At 40.8% G+C, this 19,166-nt stretch overlaps 1 protein-coding gene across 1 annotated transcript in view; it reads left to right on the top strand.

Moving 5' to 3' along the window:
- The first annotated feature begins 2,844 nt into the window (after positions 1-2,844).
- STAB1 (stabilin 1) overlaps positions 2,845-19,166 on the top strand; it is a 105,589-nt gene continuing 89,267 nt past the window's right edge. The window contains exons 1-7 of the mRNA XM_063292860.1: positions 2,845-3,092; positions 6,295-6,428; positions 7,653-7,768; positions 8,252-8,337; positions 14,945-15,014; positions 17,347-17,442; positions 18,126-18,242. Coding sequence (XP_063148930.1) covers positions 3,012-3,092; positions 6,295-6,428; positions 7,653-7,768; positions 8,252-8,337; positions 14,945-15,014; positions 17,347-17,442; positions 18,126-18,242 — 700 coding nt within the window. The 5' untranslated portion in view covers positions 2,845-3,011. The remainder of the gene's footprint in view (positions 3,093-6,294; positions 6,429-7,652; positions 7,769-8,251; positions 8,338-14,944; positions 15,015-17,346; positions 17,443-18,125; positions 18,243-19,166) is intronic.

Below are 19,166 nucleotides of genomic sequence, written 5' to 3'. Positions count from 1 at the left end.
GGATGACTGAGAATCTTCATCGACAAAGGGCGGGAGCCACTACAGAGAAGGCCTGCTTCCTGGACCCCACTGAACGAAACTTTCTTACTGATGGGGTCCACAACATGCCTTCTCTGCATGAGCGGGTGGGACAGGTCAATGTAATGGGGATGAGACAGTCCCTCAGGTAGCCTGGCCCCATGCCATGTAGGGCTTTGAAGGTGATAACCAACACCTTAAATTGGACCCAGAAGCAGACTGACACCCAATGCAGCTTGAGCAGCAGCAGCATTATATGTGCCCTTCTAGGGGCACCAAAAACAGCTCATGCAGCCACAATCTGGACCAGCTTCAGCTTCCAGATACTCTTCAAGGGCAACCCCATGTAGAGCGCATCGCAGTAGTCTATATGGGAGATGACCAAGGCATGAGTGACTGTTTGGAGGGCCTCTCGATCCAGGAAAGGGCGTAACTGGTGCACAACACACAGTTTTGGAGATATGGATTACTCTAGCAAGACATACAGTACATTATCCAAGCATGTAGCTTTATGCAAATACAGACATTTTTATTTCTTTCTGTTGACAATCACTTTGTTGATTTTGGAATGGTTCTCCATCTTTTCAAGGCTGGATTTTTTATCTAAAGAATTAGGTACACCTCGCACTTCAGCATTATTTATAAATTAATTTGATTAACTTTATTTATTGGACTTCAACCCTGCATTTCTCTGTATAAGATAACCATCCTGACTTAAAGTAAAAAACACTGCAAAACAGATCAAAGAACAATATAACTCAGATACAAAATGCTCCAGGTTGGTTATAGTCATCCAGTAAGATCAAGGAGAGATAAATTTGTCAAGGGTGCCTTTATGAATATGACGTCACCTGTGAAAAGCCCAGAGTCCAGCCTTTTGAACGATGGCCCCCCATGTTGCTCATGGCTATTGGGACTATCCCCTCTTTGCTATGTTTCTGAAGAGCTGTAAAAATATGGCTTTATAGGAACCTTTGGTGATGGATGAGGATTATACTATCTTCCAAAAAGTGGTGTTTGGGTTGGGCATGATTGTTGTTATTCCATTGTTTTTAACTGTTTCTTTTTAATTTCTTTTTCTTGCTATGGGTTTGTTGGTAGCCTCTCAGAGTCATTCTGATTGTGGTGGCATATAAACTGGAGTAATAAATAAACCAAAATAATGATAAATTAAATTAACAATTAAAATTGGCAATTAAAAGCTTGAAGAGATATTCTTTTACAAACCTCTTGAATATTATTTCTGATACATTTTTATTTCCTGCTATGTGGTTATGTAAATATTCCTATCTTTCTGGACATATTTATACATATAAATACTATGTCATAAAACAGGGGTATCTGCAGGGTGTGTCAAAAAGTTAAGATGGTGGCCACAACTGTGCAATCAAAGCCCCACCCCATTTTTACATGTGTTGCACATGTACACCTTTAAAAGGGCTGGGGCTTCAATCATATGGCTGCAGCTTAATTTATCATTATTTTGGTTTAAAAAGCCATCTTGACTTTTTTATTCCCCACCCCACCCCAAGATGCACCACTTTAGGTCTTCCACATTCTTTCATTTATATGCATACAAAGCTCACATTAGAATATTTATTACAAATACACATGGGCTTTATCTGATGATCAACTGGATAACGTATTTTATTTGCTCATAAAGAGACATACTGTTAATTGCTAAATAGGTGGTCTGTGAATATATAGATATAAATGGAATGGCAGAGTTCTACAGCTGCTGATCTCAGAATATAAGCCATCCTGAGATCATTTACTGGCTCTTCGGCTTTGAAACGGAGATGAGCACCGCCCCCTAGAGTCGGACACGACTGGACTTAATGTCAAGGGAAACCTTTACCTTTACCTTTACCCATTCCATTCCTAGAGTTCCATAATAACAGAAATATGGAACATAAAACCAGTAAAAACAGGCAACAGTGTTTTTCATTTTGATGGGCAATGGGCTCCATGCTATAATTCTGCAGTCACAATCTTTGGTTTCCAGAATCACTTGTTCAGTCTCACACAGAGGCTGCAATTAAGCAATATGGGCATTCACAGCTTTCTTGGGAAAAACAAGCTATGCAGATTTTTGGATCCTTGTGACATTCACCATATTCCTAGCCACACAGTTTAAATTGCAGCGCATTCTCCATTTGATGTAGTAATGGATCGTTTCTAACTTCATAACTGAGCAATTCTTTATTCAGTGTAGCAATATTTTGATTTATCAAATATTCTGTGTTAATATCAGTTACCAAGAGTTTGGAGATAGCTTGAGGATGCATGGAAGTACTGTGAATACAACTTCTATTGGTCCACATAATTTCAAGGTAGAGGAGGAGGGAGGGAGGGAGGGACGGAGACTGGGGGAATAATATAGTCATCACTAATATGCCTTGAAAATCAGAAAGCTGACTTAGTGAGATGTTCATAAGGATTGTTCTTCATCTCTAGAAGTAACCAGAAAGCCACTATGTTTATAAGCAGCATTTTCTCCACTTCGCTGTCTTACATTTCATTTTTCCATTGGTCTTCTGAAAAACTGCCAGTGAATTAAAATTTACCCTGATATCGTATACATTTACCATCTGGGTTGTTAACAAAATCTAGTTCACTTGGCAGCTTTACCTCATTGTTAAATACACAATCAGGCTTCCATTCCAATGAAAAATGAAAGGATTTCCTTCTGTCTGTTGTAACTGATAGAAGAGGAAGAGGAAACTTGTTAATGTTCCTGTTTTGAGTAAACCATTGTTTTCCTTTCTCGGGATCATTTTCATACATGCCTCCCTGCTTTTTCCTTTTAAATCTGCTGACGCTGTTCCTTCTGAATAGTTCAGACTAAGAGGTTTACACCATGCAAAAGCTTTTGCTCTGCTCTCATTTAACTTCACGGTTTCTTGGATCCCACTCTTAGTAGGCGGTGTTATCTTACATAAACTGTATACTTCACTTCCCTCCTTGAGCAAAGAGATCTCTTCTGCCAAAGCATGCCAAGGAAAATTCTTGGTTTACTCTTGTTCATCCTAGCAACATGCGCAACTTTTCCAGCCGAAGGGCAGAAAAAACAGGTAAGCTTTCTGTTCTCTGCGGGTGGAAAGCTGCAGTCTGCTCTGCCATCTTAACTTGGAAATAAGCTCTCGGGAACTTGGGAAAATCAGCTTGCTTCTCAGTCAAAAGTCATAGAATCTCTTGGCACATTAAAGGGACAGCAGGATGTTTGAAAAGATGATGAGATGAAAGACAAAAGATTATTTCCACTTTGGAAAGCATTCAGATTCCCACTTAACCAGACCTTAGGGCTGTGTTTGCCCTTGCACTAAGCATATGGTCTGGGAAAACCATTTTGGGACTGCAAAGTTGATGCAATTTATTGAATTAAACCATTAAGAACTTTCCATTAAAACTAGAAAGTCAAGGCAAGTAATTTGGCAGTTCATTTAGCATAACCTATTTTTAGTGTAAATGTTTGTAAAAGCTGAATAATTTCCCCTTTTAAATTATGCATATTTACACACTGATAAATGTATTGTCTAATCCAGGAATGCAATAGGGCAGCCCACTAACATTCCTCTTCTGGTTCTTGAAGCCTCTCAGAGTGGAAGGGGTAAAAATTTGCTATTATTATTATTATTTGCATTTGCATTTTGGGTGATTAGGGAAGCTAAGATTAGGGGAAAATGCATGCTTTATTTGGCTTGCAAATGCTTAGGGCACCATTTCACCATTCCTTGACTTGCCATCTCAGATGGATCCTGGTCCCCTCAACCCTTTTAGTGAGTGACCTTGGCGTGTTGTGGAAATTCTACACAGTCTTTGAGCCAGTTGAACCTGTCCACCCTTGGTTTTATCTAATTCAAGTTTGCAAGATCTCTCGTCCTCCTCCCCATATATTGGAAATCTGATGATCCACCAGAGCCTGATATATGCAGACTTGGCATATAATATAAAATAATATAATATATAATTTTATATATTATAAATGTATAATTTTATATTTTATATAAATATATAATTTTATATTTTATATAAATATATAATTTTATGCATTATAATATACTGTATTTTATATCTATATATATTGATGTAAAATATAAATTATTATTATTATTTTAACCATCATCATTAATGCATTCCAATTCCCAGAATTTATTTTGAGTACCCAAATGAACTCTCAATCCTTCCACACATAATCTGCCATAGTGACCCAAGTATTCAAAATTTCAACTACATGATTGTAGGAAAAGGGAAATCATTTTAATACTGGTTGAAAAAAACTGGGAATCAGAAGTCCTTGCCAATCTATTGCTGTTCACTCAAGATCTGTAAGAAAATTCACATCCTGAAATAATGTTTATGAAGATAGAAAGGATCAAAATGTGATTTAATAATTGATAAATATCTTAAGAGAGTAGGCATTATTTTCTTTGATGCCAGTTATGAATGAATGCATGTATCTGTAGAGGAAATCAGAGGTGGAGACAAATATACAGAAAAATGCATTTGGCCTTTCTGAAAAAGAAACTAGGGCTATGCACCAATCCAGTTTCAAAGGAGAAAGATGATTTGGAGAAATATGGGTATGCATAAAGTATTTGTCAACCCTTCCTTAAAACAAAGGAATCTTTCCTTGGGATCACACAGCTGCACAGTAGATGACCATAGGTGCTCTGTGAGTGCATGTATAATCCGAATCATCTTTTTCCTGGTGCATCTGGATTTCTGAGAGCTCTTAAAGAACTATGTTGAAACTGAATTCATCCAGATTTGAAGAACATGGAATAGGCTGAATTCCAATAAATAAGGAAATTCAATCTGTAGAATGATTCTGTGTCCACATCAATGTATAGAACCAGAAAATGAAATGGAAACTCCATAAATCTCTTTTTTAATATGATACATTTCTAAACATGTTTTTACAATAATATGAATATTTAAAACACTATTAAGAGTGACTAAAGACAATTCTTTACAGACATACTGTTGCTAAGTACAAAAACCGCAAAAAGAGAAAGGGAGTCTCATTACTTTCTACTGTTGAAACAAATAAGTTATTTTACCACACAGTACATTCAAAATATTCGGAATGTGTCAAAAATAATGGTGCAGTGAGTTCAGAGAAAGCTTCTCTGAGGGCTGGTGCATTAACACTTGGCCAAAGAATTACATCCAGAACTCTGATGTTGTCATTGATTGCCTGCAGTGATGAATCAACAACAGGGAGCAGATTACTGAAATGTCACCATTCACTGGATGGGATTACCTTCAGAATTAGAACATTGAGATAACAATTGGTCTGATCCAGTAATGATTTGTGTGTATGGTTTGGGTAGTGAGCGATCCAGTTCCCAAAGAAAGCTCAATTAACTGCTGAACTGGAGAAAATCAGTTAGATGCTCCTCACATTCAAAGGAGTCATTCCTTCACAGAGTTACATTTGTCCCTGGATTAAGAATTGGGGCCCTCCACAATGCTACTATGGTCAAATATGTGGAAGTGAGATATGTAGAAGTGTGATCCAATCTCTTTTTCCTCAAAGAAACAACAGAGCACCAGAAACGATAACTACCTCGCTCCAGCCTTTTATCTGCCCCCTCACTGCTTCCCTCCTCCAAATTCCCTAGAGCCAATTCCGCATGACTTTTTCCTTTTCTTCTCAAAAGTGCTTCAGGGCTCTCTTATCTACTTTTGAACAAAACCAAATCTCCCCTGTGCTGGTGTAGTTATCTGAGTGGAAGCAGATCCCTGTGGACGGCGTGTCGAACGTATCAGGGTCCCAGAATACGTTAGGTACAGCCTTGCTCATGGGGTTAGTAAAGCAGAGCCATCTGGGCTGCAGAAGGGGGAAATGAAAGGCCCTCTCGGCTGTATTGCAACATTGTTGGGGAAGTGCTGCCAAATGACCTTGAAGTGCTTGCATCAAGGCATCTTTTCTGTGCACGTTGCAGAAAAACCAAAACCAATAATTCATTAGCATGGGTCGATTTGCCTCCAGAGTCTTTGGGACGTGTTGCACTATAGCTCCCATATTCCTCAGCTGGCGTGCTGTGATTGGGGCTGGGGGAGTCCATCCCATCAGACAACGTTGGGTCAAGGAAGGCTGGCATGCATTAGATAGGAGTAGGTCAGAGCTATTTCCAAATGTCTGTCACTTGGCTTTACCTCTGGGGATAAGACATTAAACAGGTTTGAAAACCCACTGACTGTTATTTTTTTTACTGAGGTATGGAATCATGCACTTCATATAAGAATAATTTTCTTCCCTCTTGCCAGGTAAAATCCATGCGATGTGACCGGAAGTTCACATATAGACAGAATACCCCTTGTACTACCTGTGCTCTTTTTTCTGGGAGAGTGAGATGCCCAAACGGATGGGAAAGAGTGCCCAAGAAGCCGGAGGAGTGCAGGTAAGAGGTGTTTTTTTCTATTTCACTGTGTGTATTATATTTTAGAGCAGGGGTTCCTAAACTTTTGTCCTCGCACCTCCCTTTAGTGTGATCTCATGTACACACCTCCCCTAAAAGTCCAAACACCAGAATGAACCCAAATGAGCAATGAAAATGATACAATGAAATTTTGGGAAAGGTGGATTTATTGTAACACTATAACTAAAAGGTTCTTCACACCTCCCCTGGGCTCTGTCTGTACCTCCCAAATGGAGGTGCACCTCACAGTTTGGGAAACCCTGTTTTGAGTGTACTTTCTGTTTGTTTATTTTAATTACTTTAATTCTAGTGGACCAGACTGGGAAGTTGAAAAACAAAACCTCTTCCAAACCAGTTCCATATGGTTGCAAGAGAGTGATATGGATGGTTTTCTTCTTAATATGGATGCTTTTGAGTTTTTTGCCCCCCCTCCCAGATATCCCTGGATGCATCCACAAAGTCACCAGGAGCAGAGCATGAATCAAAGGACAGTTTACTTAGGTGTAAAGCCATAGGGGTGGTTTACTCCTGTTGTGCTTGAGGATTTTGTAGGTGCAAAATAAAATGTGTGCTTCCTCCCCATCTCAGAATTGTTCACTGGGATGCTGGAATCCTAGGCTGAAACCCAAGATGTACTTATCTACGGAGAGTTGCATTACATTGCCAGGAGCTCCTTGCAGTATCTACACCATCCTGCTACATACCCATCATAAATATCTTTCTTACTACTTACTTATTTACTTACTTACTTATTTACTCACTCACTTTAATCCTACTCTTAGCTGATAGGTGCTTCCATAACGCAATTAAAAAGTGCAGAAAAATCATACCTACAACAAAGGAAAGCCACCTTTGAGTCAAATTCAACTCCTGGTGACTTTATGAACATGTTCAGGTGGTTCCTCTGGGAGGGTGTTTTTGACTTCCCAGTCTACTTCTACAGCCCTGGGATTTCTACGTCCAAGCCAAATTTTGTGATCAAGACCAGCCAGAAATCTTTCAATTTGTCAGAAGAACTGTCAAATGACATTACTATTTCTAGTTTTACCTTCAAGGCTGATGATGGTGACAGGAAACATTTCCAGATCAGACTTTGGCTTTTCTGTGCTATAGGTGCTGTTTGGAATATATTACTATGCCTTATAGCCATATATATGATAATAGTGTTTCTGTGTGTGCCTGTGCGTGTTTGTTTTCCTATTTCAGATATACAGTAAACCTGGGTGAGAATACCCTGTCTATCTTGGGGTGCAATTACATGTGCAAGAAGGAAGTAGAAGAGAAACAGTGTTGCCCTGGCTTCTGGGGTGCTGAATGCTATGGTAAATCTCTGAAAACAGGACACATATCTGGTAGTCAGAGACTCAGAGGCTCACAAGATGGTTTGGGAATCGTTTATTGCTTGACAAGCTTTTGGAGGCTGTATGTACTCAAGCCGTGGATTGGTACTTCAGATCCAATAAGGAATAAGGATTTAAACATTGGGCCCTATTAGAGGCAGGCAGCATCAGCATGTTATATACTTGAAAAAGAATTCCTTCTCTTCTTTTGCACACCATTCTGGATGGGCCAGAATTCAGGAAAGCTCCCCATTATCCTGAATGCCCCCCCCCCAAAAAAAATTAGACCTTGGCGTTTACACAAATGGAGCTTTCTCCACAAGGCCACTGAACTAAGAAGAAATTGGTGCATGTTGTTTGTAATCCCTTGCAATGAGGATGCACCTGATTTAATAGAAGTGGTGTGGCAGTGACCTAGTTTTTTAAAAAATCTAATCATGTATAACTCTCCTCCTCCTCTTCTAGAATGCCCTGGTGGATCTGAGAACATATGCAACCATCATGGCGTCTGTTTGGATGGCATCATCAGGAATGGAACTTGCATTTGTGATGTAAGACTGGGTTTACTTTCCCTAAGAAAGTATTACCAAGCAATAGGCTAGACCAGTGTTTCTTAACCATGGCAGCTTTAAGATGGGTGGACTTCAACTCCCAGAATTCACCAGCCAGCATGCTGGCTGGAGAATTCTGGGAGTTGAAGTCCACCCATTTTAAAGTTGCCATGGTTGAGAAAGTCTGGGTTAGACAGTTTATAGCCAAGAACATTCTTCCAGTGCATTGCAACAGCAGCTTGGATGACTTTCTCCCACATTATAATCAAAGAGAGTGAGATTTACATTTGGAGGAGAAAGTTTGTCCTAGAACTAAAGAAAAGTCACCCTTCTCTACAGGAAATCCAGAGGCTAGGGGGAATTTGTTGGAGAGCAGGAGTCTCTCTGAATGCTTACGCCAACCAACTCTTACAGTTTGTTCTGCTATCAAGGCATATTTCAAATGTAGTAGGAGCTCCTTTCACGAGGGTGAATGTTTGTAGAAAAGTCTGGGATAAACAACTCTATGTAAGCTAGATGTTTACCTTTCTGTCTTCCATTAAAACATGAGTAACCATAGATTGGTCTCGGCAGGTGGCAGAACCTGGCCAACTGTGTCTGTGCTCAGAAACTAAACAGGATGAGACCTGATTAGTATTAGTACTTCCAGGGAATCCCCAGGCTGTAAACCAGACTGGGAAGTTGGGAAAAAAATCAGGTCGTCATAGTGGCAAACTATTTCCATACTGTTATCAAGGAGAACTACCTGGACGTATTCACAAAGTCACGAGCAGACATGTTCAGTGTGGAGGAGACTTAAACCTAGAGTTTTAAAAAAAATCTGCTCCCCCTTCACTGGTATAAAAGGATCACAACCTGGCTCCTTCCAGTCCTTCCCAGTTGAAACCATTAGACAGCCACTCTGACTTCCCTCTTTCATAGGTTATCTTATGGAGATTTCTCCTTCCCCTGGGAAAGTTTCAGAGAAATCCTCCACCCAATTTCTCTGCCCCAACTTTGGTGCAGAATTTTGAAAGGCCATTTATACTCAGGTATAGAAAGAAGAGAAACACGGGATGGCAGATTTACCAATGCAAGACAATGACTGGAGCCATCATAAAGTTTCATGGGTATTGTAAGTACATAGAACTTCTTATTGCACAATTTAGGACCAGACTAAAGAGATTAGGGAAGACCCACATCAGCTAGATATGAGCTCACTAATATTCCTAAGGAATATGCAGTGGAGATGAAGAATAGATTTAAGGGACTGGATTTAGTAGATAGGGTCCCAGAAGAACTATGGACAGAAGTTCGCAACATTGTTCAGGGGGCGGCAACAAAATACATCCCAAAGAAAGAGAAAACCAAGAAGGCAAAATGGCTGTCTGCTGAGACACTAGAAGTAGCCCAAGAAAGAAGGAAAGCAAAAGGCAACAGTGATAGGGGGAGATATGCCCAATTAAATGCAAAATTCCAGAGGTTAGCCAGAAGAGATAAGGAATTATTTTTAAACAAGCAATGTGTGGAAGTGGAAGAAGACAATAGAATAGGAAGGACAAGAGACCTCTTCCAGAAAATTAGAAACACTGGAGGTAAATTCCAGGCAAAAATGGGTATGATCAAAAACAAAGATGGCAAGGACCTAACAGAAGAAGAAGAGATCAAGAAAAGGTGGCAAGAATATACAGAAGACCTGTATAGGAAGGATAACAATATTGGGGATAGCTTTGATGGTGTGGTCAGTGAGCTAGAGCCAGACATCCTGAAGAGTGAGGTTGAGTGGGCCTTAAGAAGCATTGCTAATAACAAGGCAGCAGGAGACGACGGCATCCCAGCTGAACTGTTCAAAATCTTGCAAGATGATGCTGTCAAGGTAATGCATACTATATGCCAGCAAATTTGTAAAACACAAGAATGGCCATCAGATTGGAAAAAATTAACTTATATCCCCATACCAAAAAAGGGAAACACTAAAAAATGCTCAAACTATCGAACAGTGGCACTCATTTCACATGCCAGTAAGGTAATGCTCAAGATCCTGCAAGGTAGACTTCAGCAATTCATGGAGCGAGAATTGCCAGATGTACAAGCTGGGTTTAGAAAAGGCAGAGGAACTAGGGACCAAATTGCCAATATCCGCTAGATAATGAAAAAAGCCAGGGAGTTTCAGAAAAACATCTATTTCTGTTTTATTGACTATTCTAAAGCCTTTGACTGTGTGGACCATAACAAATTGTGGCAAGTTCTTAGTGGTATGGGGATACCAAGTCATCTTGTCTGCCTCCTGAAGAATCTGTATAACGACCAAGTAGCAACAGTAAGAACAGACCACGGAACAACGGACTGGTTTAAGATTGGGAAAGGAGTACGGCAGAGCTGTATACTCTCACCCTACCTAGTCAACTTGTATGCAGAACACATCATGTGACATGCTGGGCTTGAGGAATCCAAGGCTGGAGTTAAAATTGCTGGAAGAAACATTAACAATCTCAGATACGCAGATGATACCACTTTGATGGCTGAAAGTGAAGAGGAACTGAGGAGCCTTATGATGAAGGTGAAAGAAGAAAGTGCAAAAGCTGGCTTGCAGCTAAACCTCAAAAAAACCAAGATTATGGCAACCAGCTTGATTGATAACTGGCAAATAGAGGGAGAAAACATAGAGGCAGTGGAAGACTTTGTATTTCTAGGTGCAAAGATTACTGCGGATGCTGACTGCAGTCAGGAAATCAGAAGACGCTTAATTCTTGGGAGAAGGTAAAGGTAAAGGTTTCCCTTGACGTAAAGTCCAGTCGAATCCGACTCTAGGGGGCGGTGCTCATCTCCGTTTCTAAGCCTTGGAGCCGGCGTTGTCATAGACACTTCCGGGTCATGTGGCCAGCATGACGACTCGGAACGCCGTTACCTTCCCGCCGAAGCGGTACCTATTGATCTACTCACATTTGCATGTTTTCGAACTGCTAGGTGAGCAGGAGCTGGGACGAGCAACGGGAGCTCACCCCGCCGCGCGGTTTCGAACTGCCGACCTTCCGATCGACAGCTCAGCGGTTTAACCCGCAGCGCCACCGCGTCCCTTCCTTGGGAGAAGAGCAATGACAAATCTCAATAAAATAGTTAAGAGCAGAGACATCACGCTGACAACAAAGGCCCGCATAGTTAAAGCAATGGTGTTCCCCGTAGTAACATATGGCTGCGAGAGCTGGACCATAAGGAAGGCTGAGAGAAGGAAGATAGATGCTTTTGAACTGTGGTGTTGGAGGAAAATTCTGAGAGTGCCTTGGACTGCAAGAAGATCAAACCAGTCCATCCTCCAGGAAATAGAGCCAGACTGCTCACTTGAGGGAATGATATTAAAGGCAAAACTGAAGTACTTTGGCCACATAATGAGAAGACAGGACAGCTTGGAGAAGATGCTGATGCTAGGGAGAGTGGAGGGCAAAAGGAAGAGGGGCCGACCAAGGGCAAGGTGGATGGATGATATTCTGGAGGTGACGGACCCGTCCCTGGGGGAGCTGGGGGTGTTGACGACCGACAGGAAGCTCTGGCGTGGGCTGGTCCATGAAGTCACGAAGAGTCGGAAGCGACTGAACGAATAAACAAGCAAAGAACTGGAAGAAATAACCAGCGTTGTCTGTCTACCACTAAAGCAATGCACAGGGCTGACTGCAATAAAGTAAACTTCTCATTTATTTTCAATCCCTTTGAAAACTGCCTTTAAATATAATGTCTCCATCATTTCACACTTTCTATGATTAGCTACCCAACTGCAGCCTTCCCCAGTCCAAGACTTCCAGGTGACCAGGGCTATAGCTGCCATCATTCCTATCCAGCAAGATCATTAGTTGCCTGATTGGAGTGATGAGAATTGTGGTCCCACAAAGACCAGGTGGGGGAAGACGATATCCCTATCACAACATACAGTTATGAAGTCCGACCTAATACGTATGTCTTGAGAATGGAGTCTATTGCTTTTTGTCTCTCCTTCAGTGGCAAAAGGAAAGAGTTTGTCTTCCTCTTTAGACCATCACATTTCAATTGTATCTGAAGGCTGTTGCTGCTCAGTCATCACATAGGAAATCCAAGCACTGCCAGTAAAATTGATTCACTATTGGAGTTTCTTTCTCACAGAGTGATTTTTCCAATCAACAGCAATGCTTGAATTTCCATGTGAAATGGAATGAACTTGCTGTCAGATAAGGCTCATTGTGAACAAAAGATTCCGGGATAGCTTTGGTGAATTTGTAGGTACTTGCAAAGAATCCCTTCAGCCCAGCAATACTAAATTTGAAAACAAATCCAAAATGGAACAATGAATTTGAATCACCATTTATTTTTGTTGAAAGAAAAAAAAAACATTTTCCATCCTCCTTAAAAGAGCTTAAGAGTCCTATTGTTGGTAGTTCCATTGGTAACCAAAATGTAAAACTTTAAAAAACAAAGAAGTAAATTTATCACTAATTATTTAAATAAACTATACAAATTTATTACAGCCTCGTGTGGCACAGAGTGGTAGGCGGCAGTATTGCAGCCAAAACTCTCCCCATGACCTGGGTTTGATCCCAGCAGAAGCTGGAGTCTCGGGTAGCCGGCTCAGGTCGGCTCAGCCTTCCATCCTTCCGAGGTCGGTCAAATGAGTACCCAGCTTGCTGGGGAAGGTGACGACTGGGGAAGGCAATGGCAAACCACCCCGCTATAGTCTGCCAAGGAAATGTTGCAAAAGGGTCAGACATGACTCCATGCTTGCACAGGGGACCTTTCACATACAAATTTATAAACCAAACATGTGTTCATGAATATATTACATTATACATTTGCAGCATTATCTCTCTAAAGGGTACTAAAATATATAAATATTCATATATTTTAAATTTCCCCCAAACTTCTCCCCACCCACCACTGACCTCCAAAACAGGCTGGGAAAAAAGTTTCCCATTCTTTGAAAATTTTTGGAAGTTTGACAGTTTTACTCACAACCAAAGCTGAAACATAATAAGCAAAGTGACCTATTTTGTGAAAAATGGAAACTCTGGAAATAATGTCAGAAATTTGGGAGAACTAGGACCAACAGTATTCCCTTTAACATTATGACTTAATAGTGGGGTAGAGAGGGGACCGGCAAGTCATGTGGCTATCAGGAGTCTGTCTCTGACTTTGGATAGGCATCTTCCATCTCCCTAGGATGACTCACGGAGTCCATTTGAATTTGCTTGGCTTTCTTTTATGCCCTTGCATTCTGCCCATCACTTTATAGCTACTCCTCTTGGAAAATTGATGGTGCTTGGTAAGTGAAGTTCTTTACAGAGCTCTTAATATGTGATCAGCAAGACCAAGGGAAAGACATGTGCTAAAATAACAAATACAATAGAAGAGCAAATCTGTAGCTCAGGGCTGAACTGTGGAGTCCCTGGTGCTCTCTGAGCTTGGCTGTTTGCTTGCAGACGTTTCATTACCTGACTAGGTAACATCAGCAGTGCTGGTGAGTGTGGGGCTTGCTCCCTGCTTATATCCAGTAGCTTCCTCCCCGCCAGTAATCAAGGAAACACCAAGGAAGAAACCATACCCCCACCAGAACTGGCACCAAGAACTCCAAATAACAAATGCAATTTATGTGCTGTTTTGTGCACCTGATTAACTTCTAATTTGTTTCCTAATCATTATTACAATCATGTAAAAAGAGGAAATGTTTTATTAAATAAGCATTTAAAAAACTTCTTTACAATAGTATATGTACTGCTAAAGGATCCTGCACACTCTAAACTAAAGTATAAAGTAGAGGCTGGCAATGCAGTGCCTGCAAATCAATGGAGCACCTTCTAGACCTCAAAAGCTTCTCCTAGCCCCCCCCCCCTTTTTAAGGGTATGATTTTGCTGTTTTCACCAAAGCTTTTATGTATTATTTGGCAGCTGAGTGCAAGGGACAGTGACTGATATTATGTCCAAATAGGATAGTCCATTACATCTCTGAGTTCTCTTCACTGAACAGAGAGGTTTGTCATTCAACCAGCCTCTTTCCTGGATTACCTTGATTACAAATAGAAAGAGGAGTTGTGGTTGGAGCATGTGAGGATTTAGGAGAAAGTTGATTCAGTTCCATCTCTGTTATTCAGGTGTGCCCCCTATTCTGGAATAATGATTAAGTAAAACATTTTAACTGTTCATTTTATGATTTACATTGACTTAATGTAATTGATCCTCCTTTCTTCTTACTCTAGTCTGCTACCATTATTTTTTTTAAAAAAAGCCTATTACTTATAGTGCCTTCTTGGACAAACAAAGAAGGAGATTTAATTTTAACACTACCAAGGATGCAAATTGATGATAGTGTGTGTGTACAGATTTTTTGTATATTGTGCATTATACAACAGAAGTAAACCATTGGTGGCCCTCCAGATGTTACTGAAATGCAGCTTCCAGGAACTCTAGCGAGGAAGATCAGTTAGAGGTCTGCAGGGAATTGTAGTTCTGCAGCCCTTGGAGGGCCACAGGTTCCTCAGCCCTGTTGTTAGGCAGCCCACGGTCACTTTTGTCCCTTATTTATTTATTTATTTGTTTATTTGCAAGGGAGGTGCCTCCGAAGTGACACAGAAATGCCACTGTAAAATGTTGATCTCCTTGATTCATTTAGGCGAATTATGGTGGCTACGCATGCCAAGAGTGCAAGGATGAAAATCATTTCGGTCCTGACTGTCAATCTGGTAAGCTTCTCAAACTCAGGATCGCATTGAAATGAAGTGAATTAATGGCTAGTAGTCAACTAAAGGAGAATTTGAATGAGATGGGAGGCAAATCATGGGCACACAATAATAGCAATGTGCACTCTAAACCTCTGCAGGGGCGGATAACCAGTTGAAATGTTCTGGGCCGGGCACCTGATGGATTTGGGTGGGTTTCTGAATGATTTGGAAATGTCCTGTCTTATCTATCTATGGTACCACTGAAGCCCTCCCTGATCTGTAGAATGTAGTGATAGCTCAGAGTTTTTGACTCTACAGCTCCTAGGTATCCTTCCCACCAGCAGAACTCTATCAGCACCTTGGTTTATGAAGCAACTGAGAATGATGAAGTGGACGGGTAGAACACTGGAGTACCCAGCTGTACTGCTCCAGACTTCTAGTTCCAAGGAAACCATGAATATTCTTGAACACTGCCCACTGTCAATATCGGGCTAGATCAGGTAGAACAGGCTGGAATTAATTCCAGGCAAGACAGAGGTGTTGTTGATAAAGAAAAAAGCTGAACTCTTGATTGACTGATTGATTGATTGATTATGTGCCATCAAGTCAGTGTTGACTCTTACCGACCACATAGATAGGTTTCCTCCATGGCAATCTGTCCCTAACCTGGTCTTTCAGGTCTTTTAATGGTGCACTCATCCCCACTGTAACTGAGTCCATCCATCTTGTTGCTGGTCAATCTCTTCTTCTGTTTTCTTCCACCTTTCCACAGCATTATAGATTTCTCAAGAGAGCTAAGTCTTCCCATAATGCCCAAAGATGGTAATTTCAGCCTTGTTATTTGTACCTTGAGTGAGAACTCTGGGTTGTTTTGTTTGATGATCCATTGGTTTGTTTTCTCAGCTGTCCACAGTGTTCTCAGTAGTCTTCTCCAACACCAAAGTTCAAAAGTGTCAATACTCTTCCTATCCTGTTTCTTTAAAGTCCAACTTTTGCTTCCATAGACTGTCACAGGGAATACCATGGCTTGCATGATTCTGACCTTTGTAGGTATTGAGACATCACAGCATTTGAATATCTTTTCCAAGGCCTTCATGGCTGCTCTACCACATGCTAGTCTGTGCTGTATTTCTTGACTGATTGTTCCTTTACTGTTGATGGTTGATCCTGAAAGGCAGAAGCTTTTCACCACTTTGATTTCTTCATTGTCAATTCCAAGGGTGGTGATTCTACCTGTTATCATAAATGTGGTCTTCTTCATATTTAATTTTAGTCCCATTTTTTCACTGTGCTCCATGACTTTTATTGCTAGAGCTTGCAGATCCTTTGCATTTTTGGCTATTGGGATAACTGTCAGCTGAGATGAAGTCTATCCTGGATAAGGTTGTACTTCTCCACGAAGAGCAGGTTTGCAGTACTCCTTGACCTCCAATCATTACTGGATTTTCAAGGGTGGCTATGGCAAGGAGGGTGTTTGATCATTTAAGACTAGTGTGCTGACTTTCAATCCTGTCTAAAACAGTCAGATAGTGGCAGTTATCCACACTTCAATTCAGAACCCTTACACTTGCAAACAGTCTGGAAATTGCAATTGGTGTGAAATGGGGCAGCCAGGCTCCTGACTGGGACAAAAGATCTGAAAGATCCACATGGATTGCCTGCTAGGCATATGTTAAGGCTGGTATTGACCTTTAAAGATCTAAATGCCGTAAGGCCTAATTATCAGCCAGATCATTTCTGCTATGAACCTGCACAGTTATGTAGAACACCAGCAGGGGGCCTTCTGAAAATACCCCTACTATACATCAAAATGCAGACTGTCAGGCACAGAGAAAATGGCTACGGACTGCACTCCTAAAGAAGGTGTGCTTAGCCCTCCTTCTTCCAGTATTTACGAAGATGGCAAAACCACACCTTTTGCCAAGCTTTTCACTTGTTAACTACATTAATGGCTGGCTTTAATTTTGACTTTAATTGTATTAATTTGTTACGTTTTATACTTCGAATTTTTTATTGTTATTAAGGTGCCTTGGGTGTTGGAAAAAATACAAAGGTGGGGAATAAGTTCAATAGTTAATCAGCAAAATAATAATGTGTTTATTTATTCAGTCAGTCTTTATATGCCTTTATTTTGGGAGCTCAAGATACTATACACAAGGATTTCCCCTAATTTTATCTCCCCAACAATAATCCACTGAAAAAGATGGATCCAAGTGACAGTGATTGGCCCAAAGGTAGCCAATGAGCTTCCTGGTAAAGACTCCCTGTTCCCAGTACAACATTCTAAGTGCTACACTAATGATTGCAACAAGCTTGATAAGTGTGAATTGTTTGTTTCTCTTCTCTTGTATAGTATGTGAGTGTCAGCATGGAATCTGCAACCACGGTCCCTCTGGTGATGGAAAGTGTACCTGCTATGCTGGCTACACTGGACCCAAATGTGACCAAGGTGGGTGCATAAGGGTGATCTTTTACATTTCTTTTGTCTTCAGATCTCACCAAAATGATGTTTTAGGAATAACTAGCATAGCTTGGGCATCATCTGGGACAATCTCTAGATTTTTTGCTAGACAATAAATAACATGTTAAGGTATGGCAATAAAACTTTAACAGCTGTTCAGAGCAGTCTGAGCCGTTTACAGCATTTGGTTTCGGGGATTGATAACAAATAAGAGAGGAGAGGAGATCTAAAACATTGACTCTGTTTTTCCCCCTGAGTACATACACACTCATCACACACACACACACACACACACAGAGCTTTCTGCTTGCTGTCTATGAGTCAGAGGGATTACTTCTGCAGTGGTAGAGCGAATTAAAGTAGTAGAGTGGCAGAATTATTACATACTATTCTGATTGTGTGTAAATATGTAGTACTTTTAATTGAATGCCTAAACCTGGGGAGTCTATTTTAAAATGGACAAGCTATAAAGAGACAGACAAAAGGGAACACAAAATATAGTTTCAGTTCTCTGATGAAGACACATCTGATCGAAATCGTATGAATAACTCCTCATAAACCCTTCTGCATAATCGGGACTTAACTTTCAAATATCTGTAGCTATGGAGCTAAAAGATACTTTCATGTTCTTTAGAGGCTAAATTTCAAATAAACCTGTTTTGTGATTCCAGAACTTTCCAGCTGTGGCAGTGTAATCTGTGAAGCCAACTCCCTTTGTGTGGTAAAGTATGGGAAGGCTGAGTGTGAATGTATTCCAGGCTACAGGAAAATTGGGATTCAATGTCTAGGTGAGAGGAAACCTTGAGCATTTATTTCAAATATTTCATAGCACTCTACATCTGTTTCTTTATAATCCTTGTAAGAAGAATTCATACACGTGAGACCTACAAGAAAATACTGTTCGCTTGTTCCAGTCAGTCAACCATGCCTTCTTGCAGAGCATTCTATTCCAGTCTTTCTTAACAGTGTTGAACCAGAACTTTCAGTCACTGACAATCAGCATGCTAAGGCATGATGGAACTTGTAGTTCAAGATACCTGGAAGAAACCAGGCTGGATAAATTGTTCTATATCATTCTCACTGCCAACTGATTGTTCATTTCTCCCCCCAACAACATTCAGCATTCCACAACCATCAAGTGGTTCCTTCTCAAAAGTTATTTTGTGCTTCTGTGAAACGTGGGCTTTGCCTCAACCTGTTGGTGCTCCTCCTTGTGTGGGTGGTATTGTTCTGGATTAAATAGCACTTCAACCACCTCTAACTGTTGGGAATAGAAAGAAAAGGGCTATTTCAAATGGGAGGTTAGTCTTCTAGACTAGTGATTTATAGTGTCTCCTTGCCATTGCTATAGCAATAAAACATTCATGCAGTTTATAAGGTCTATCACACATAGAGAGTACCCTCTACCTACCACTTGACACCACCTCCCCATACAAGCACCATTTCCTTTAGAGGTGGGGCTTTGTCTTGCATGTTTCTTTTGTCACTGGGGAGACAGTTTTTCTGCCACACACCCTGCCTCCAGCCTGCAGACTGCAACTGCAGCAATTGAGAGGACCAGAAGGTCGTTTTACCTCCTATTGCAGTTGGCTTGTGAACTTAAAGATCAGGTTATTGCTACATTCGTGGCTAGGTAAACTGAAACTCCCTGTTCGGGAAGCCCTTTAAGCACAGCCTAAAGCCACAAAGCTGCCTAAAGAATTCATAGCAGG

The sequence above is a fragment of the Candoia aspera genome, chromosome 2, assembly GCF_035149785.1.
Source record: "Candoia aspera isolate rCanAsp1 chromosome 2, rCanAsp1.hap2, whole genome shotgun sequence".
In the NCBI taxonomy this organism is placed as follows: Eukaryota; Metazoa; Chordata; class Lepidosauria; order Squamata; family Boidae; genus Candoia; species Candoia aspera.
The sequence above is the reverse complement of the archived record's forward strand: the minus strand, read 5'-3'. Positions and strand labels throughout refer to the sequence as shown.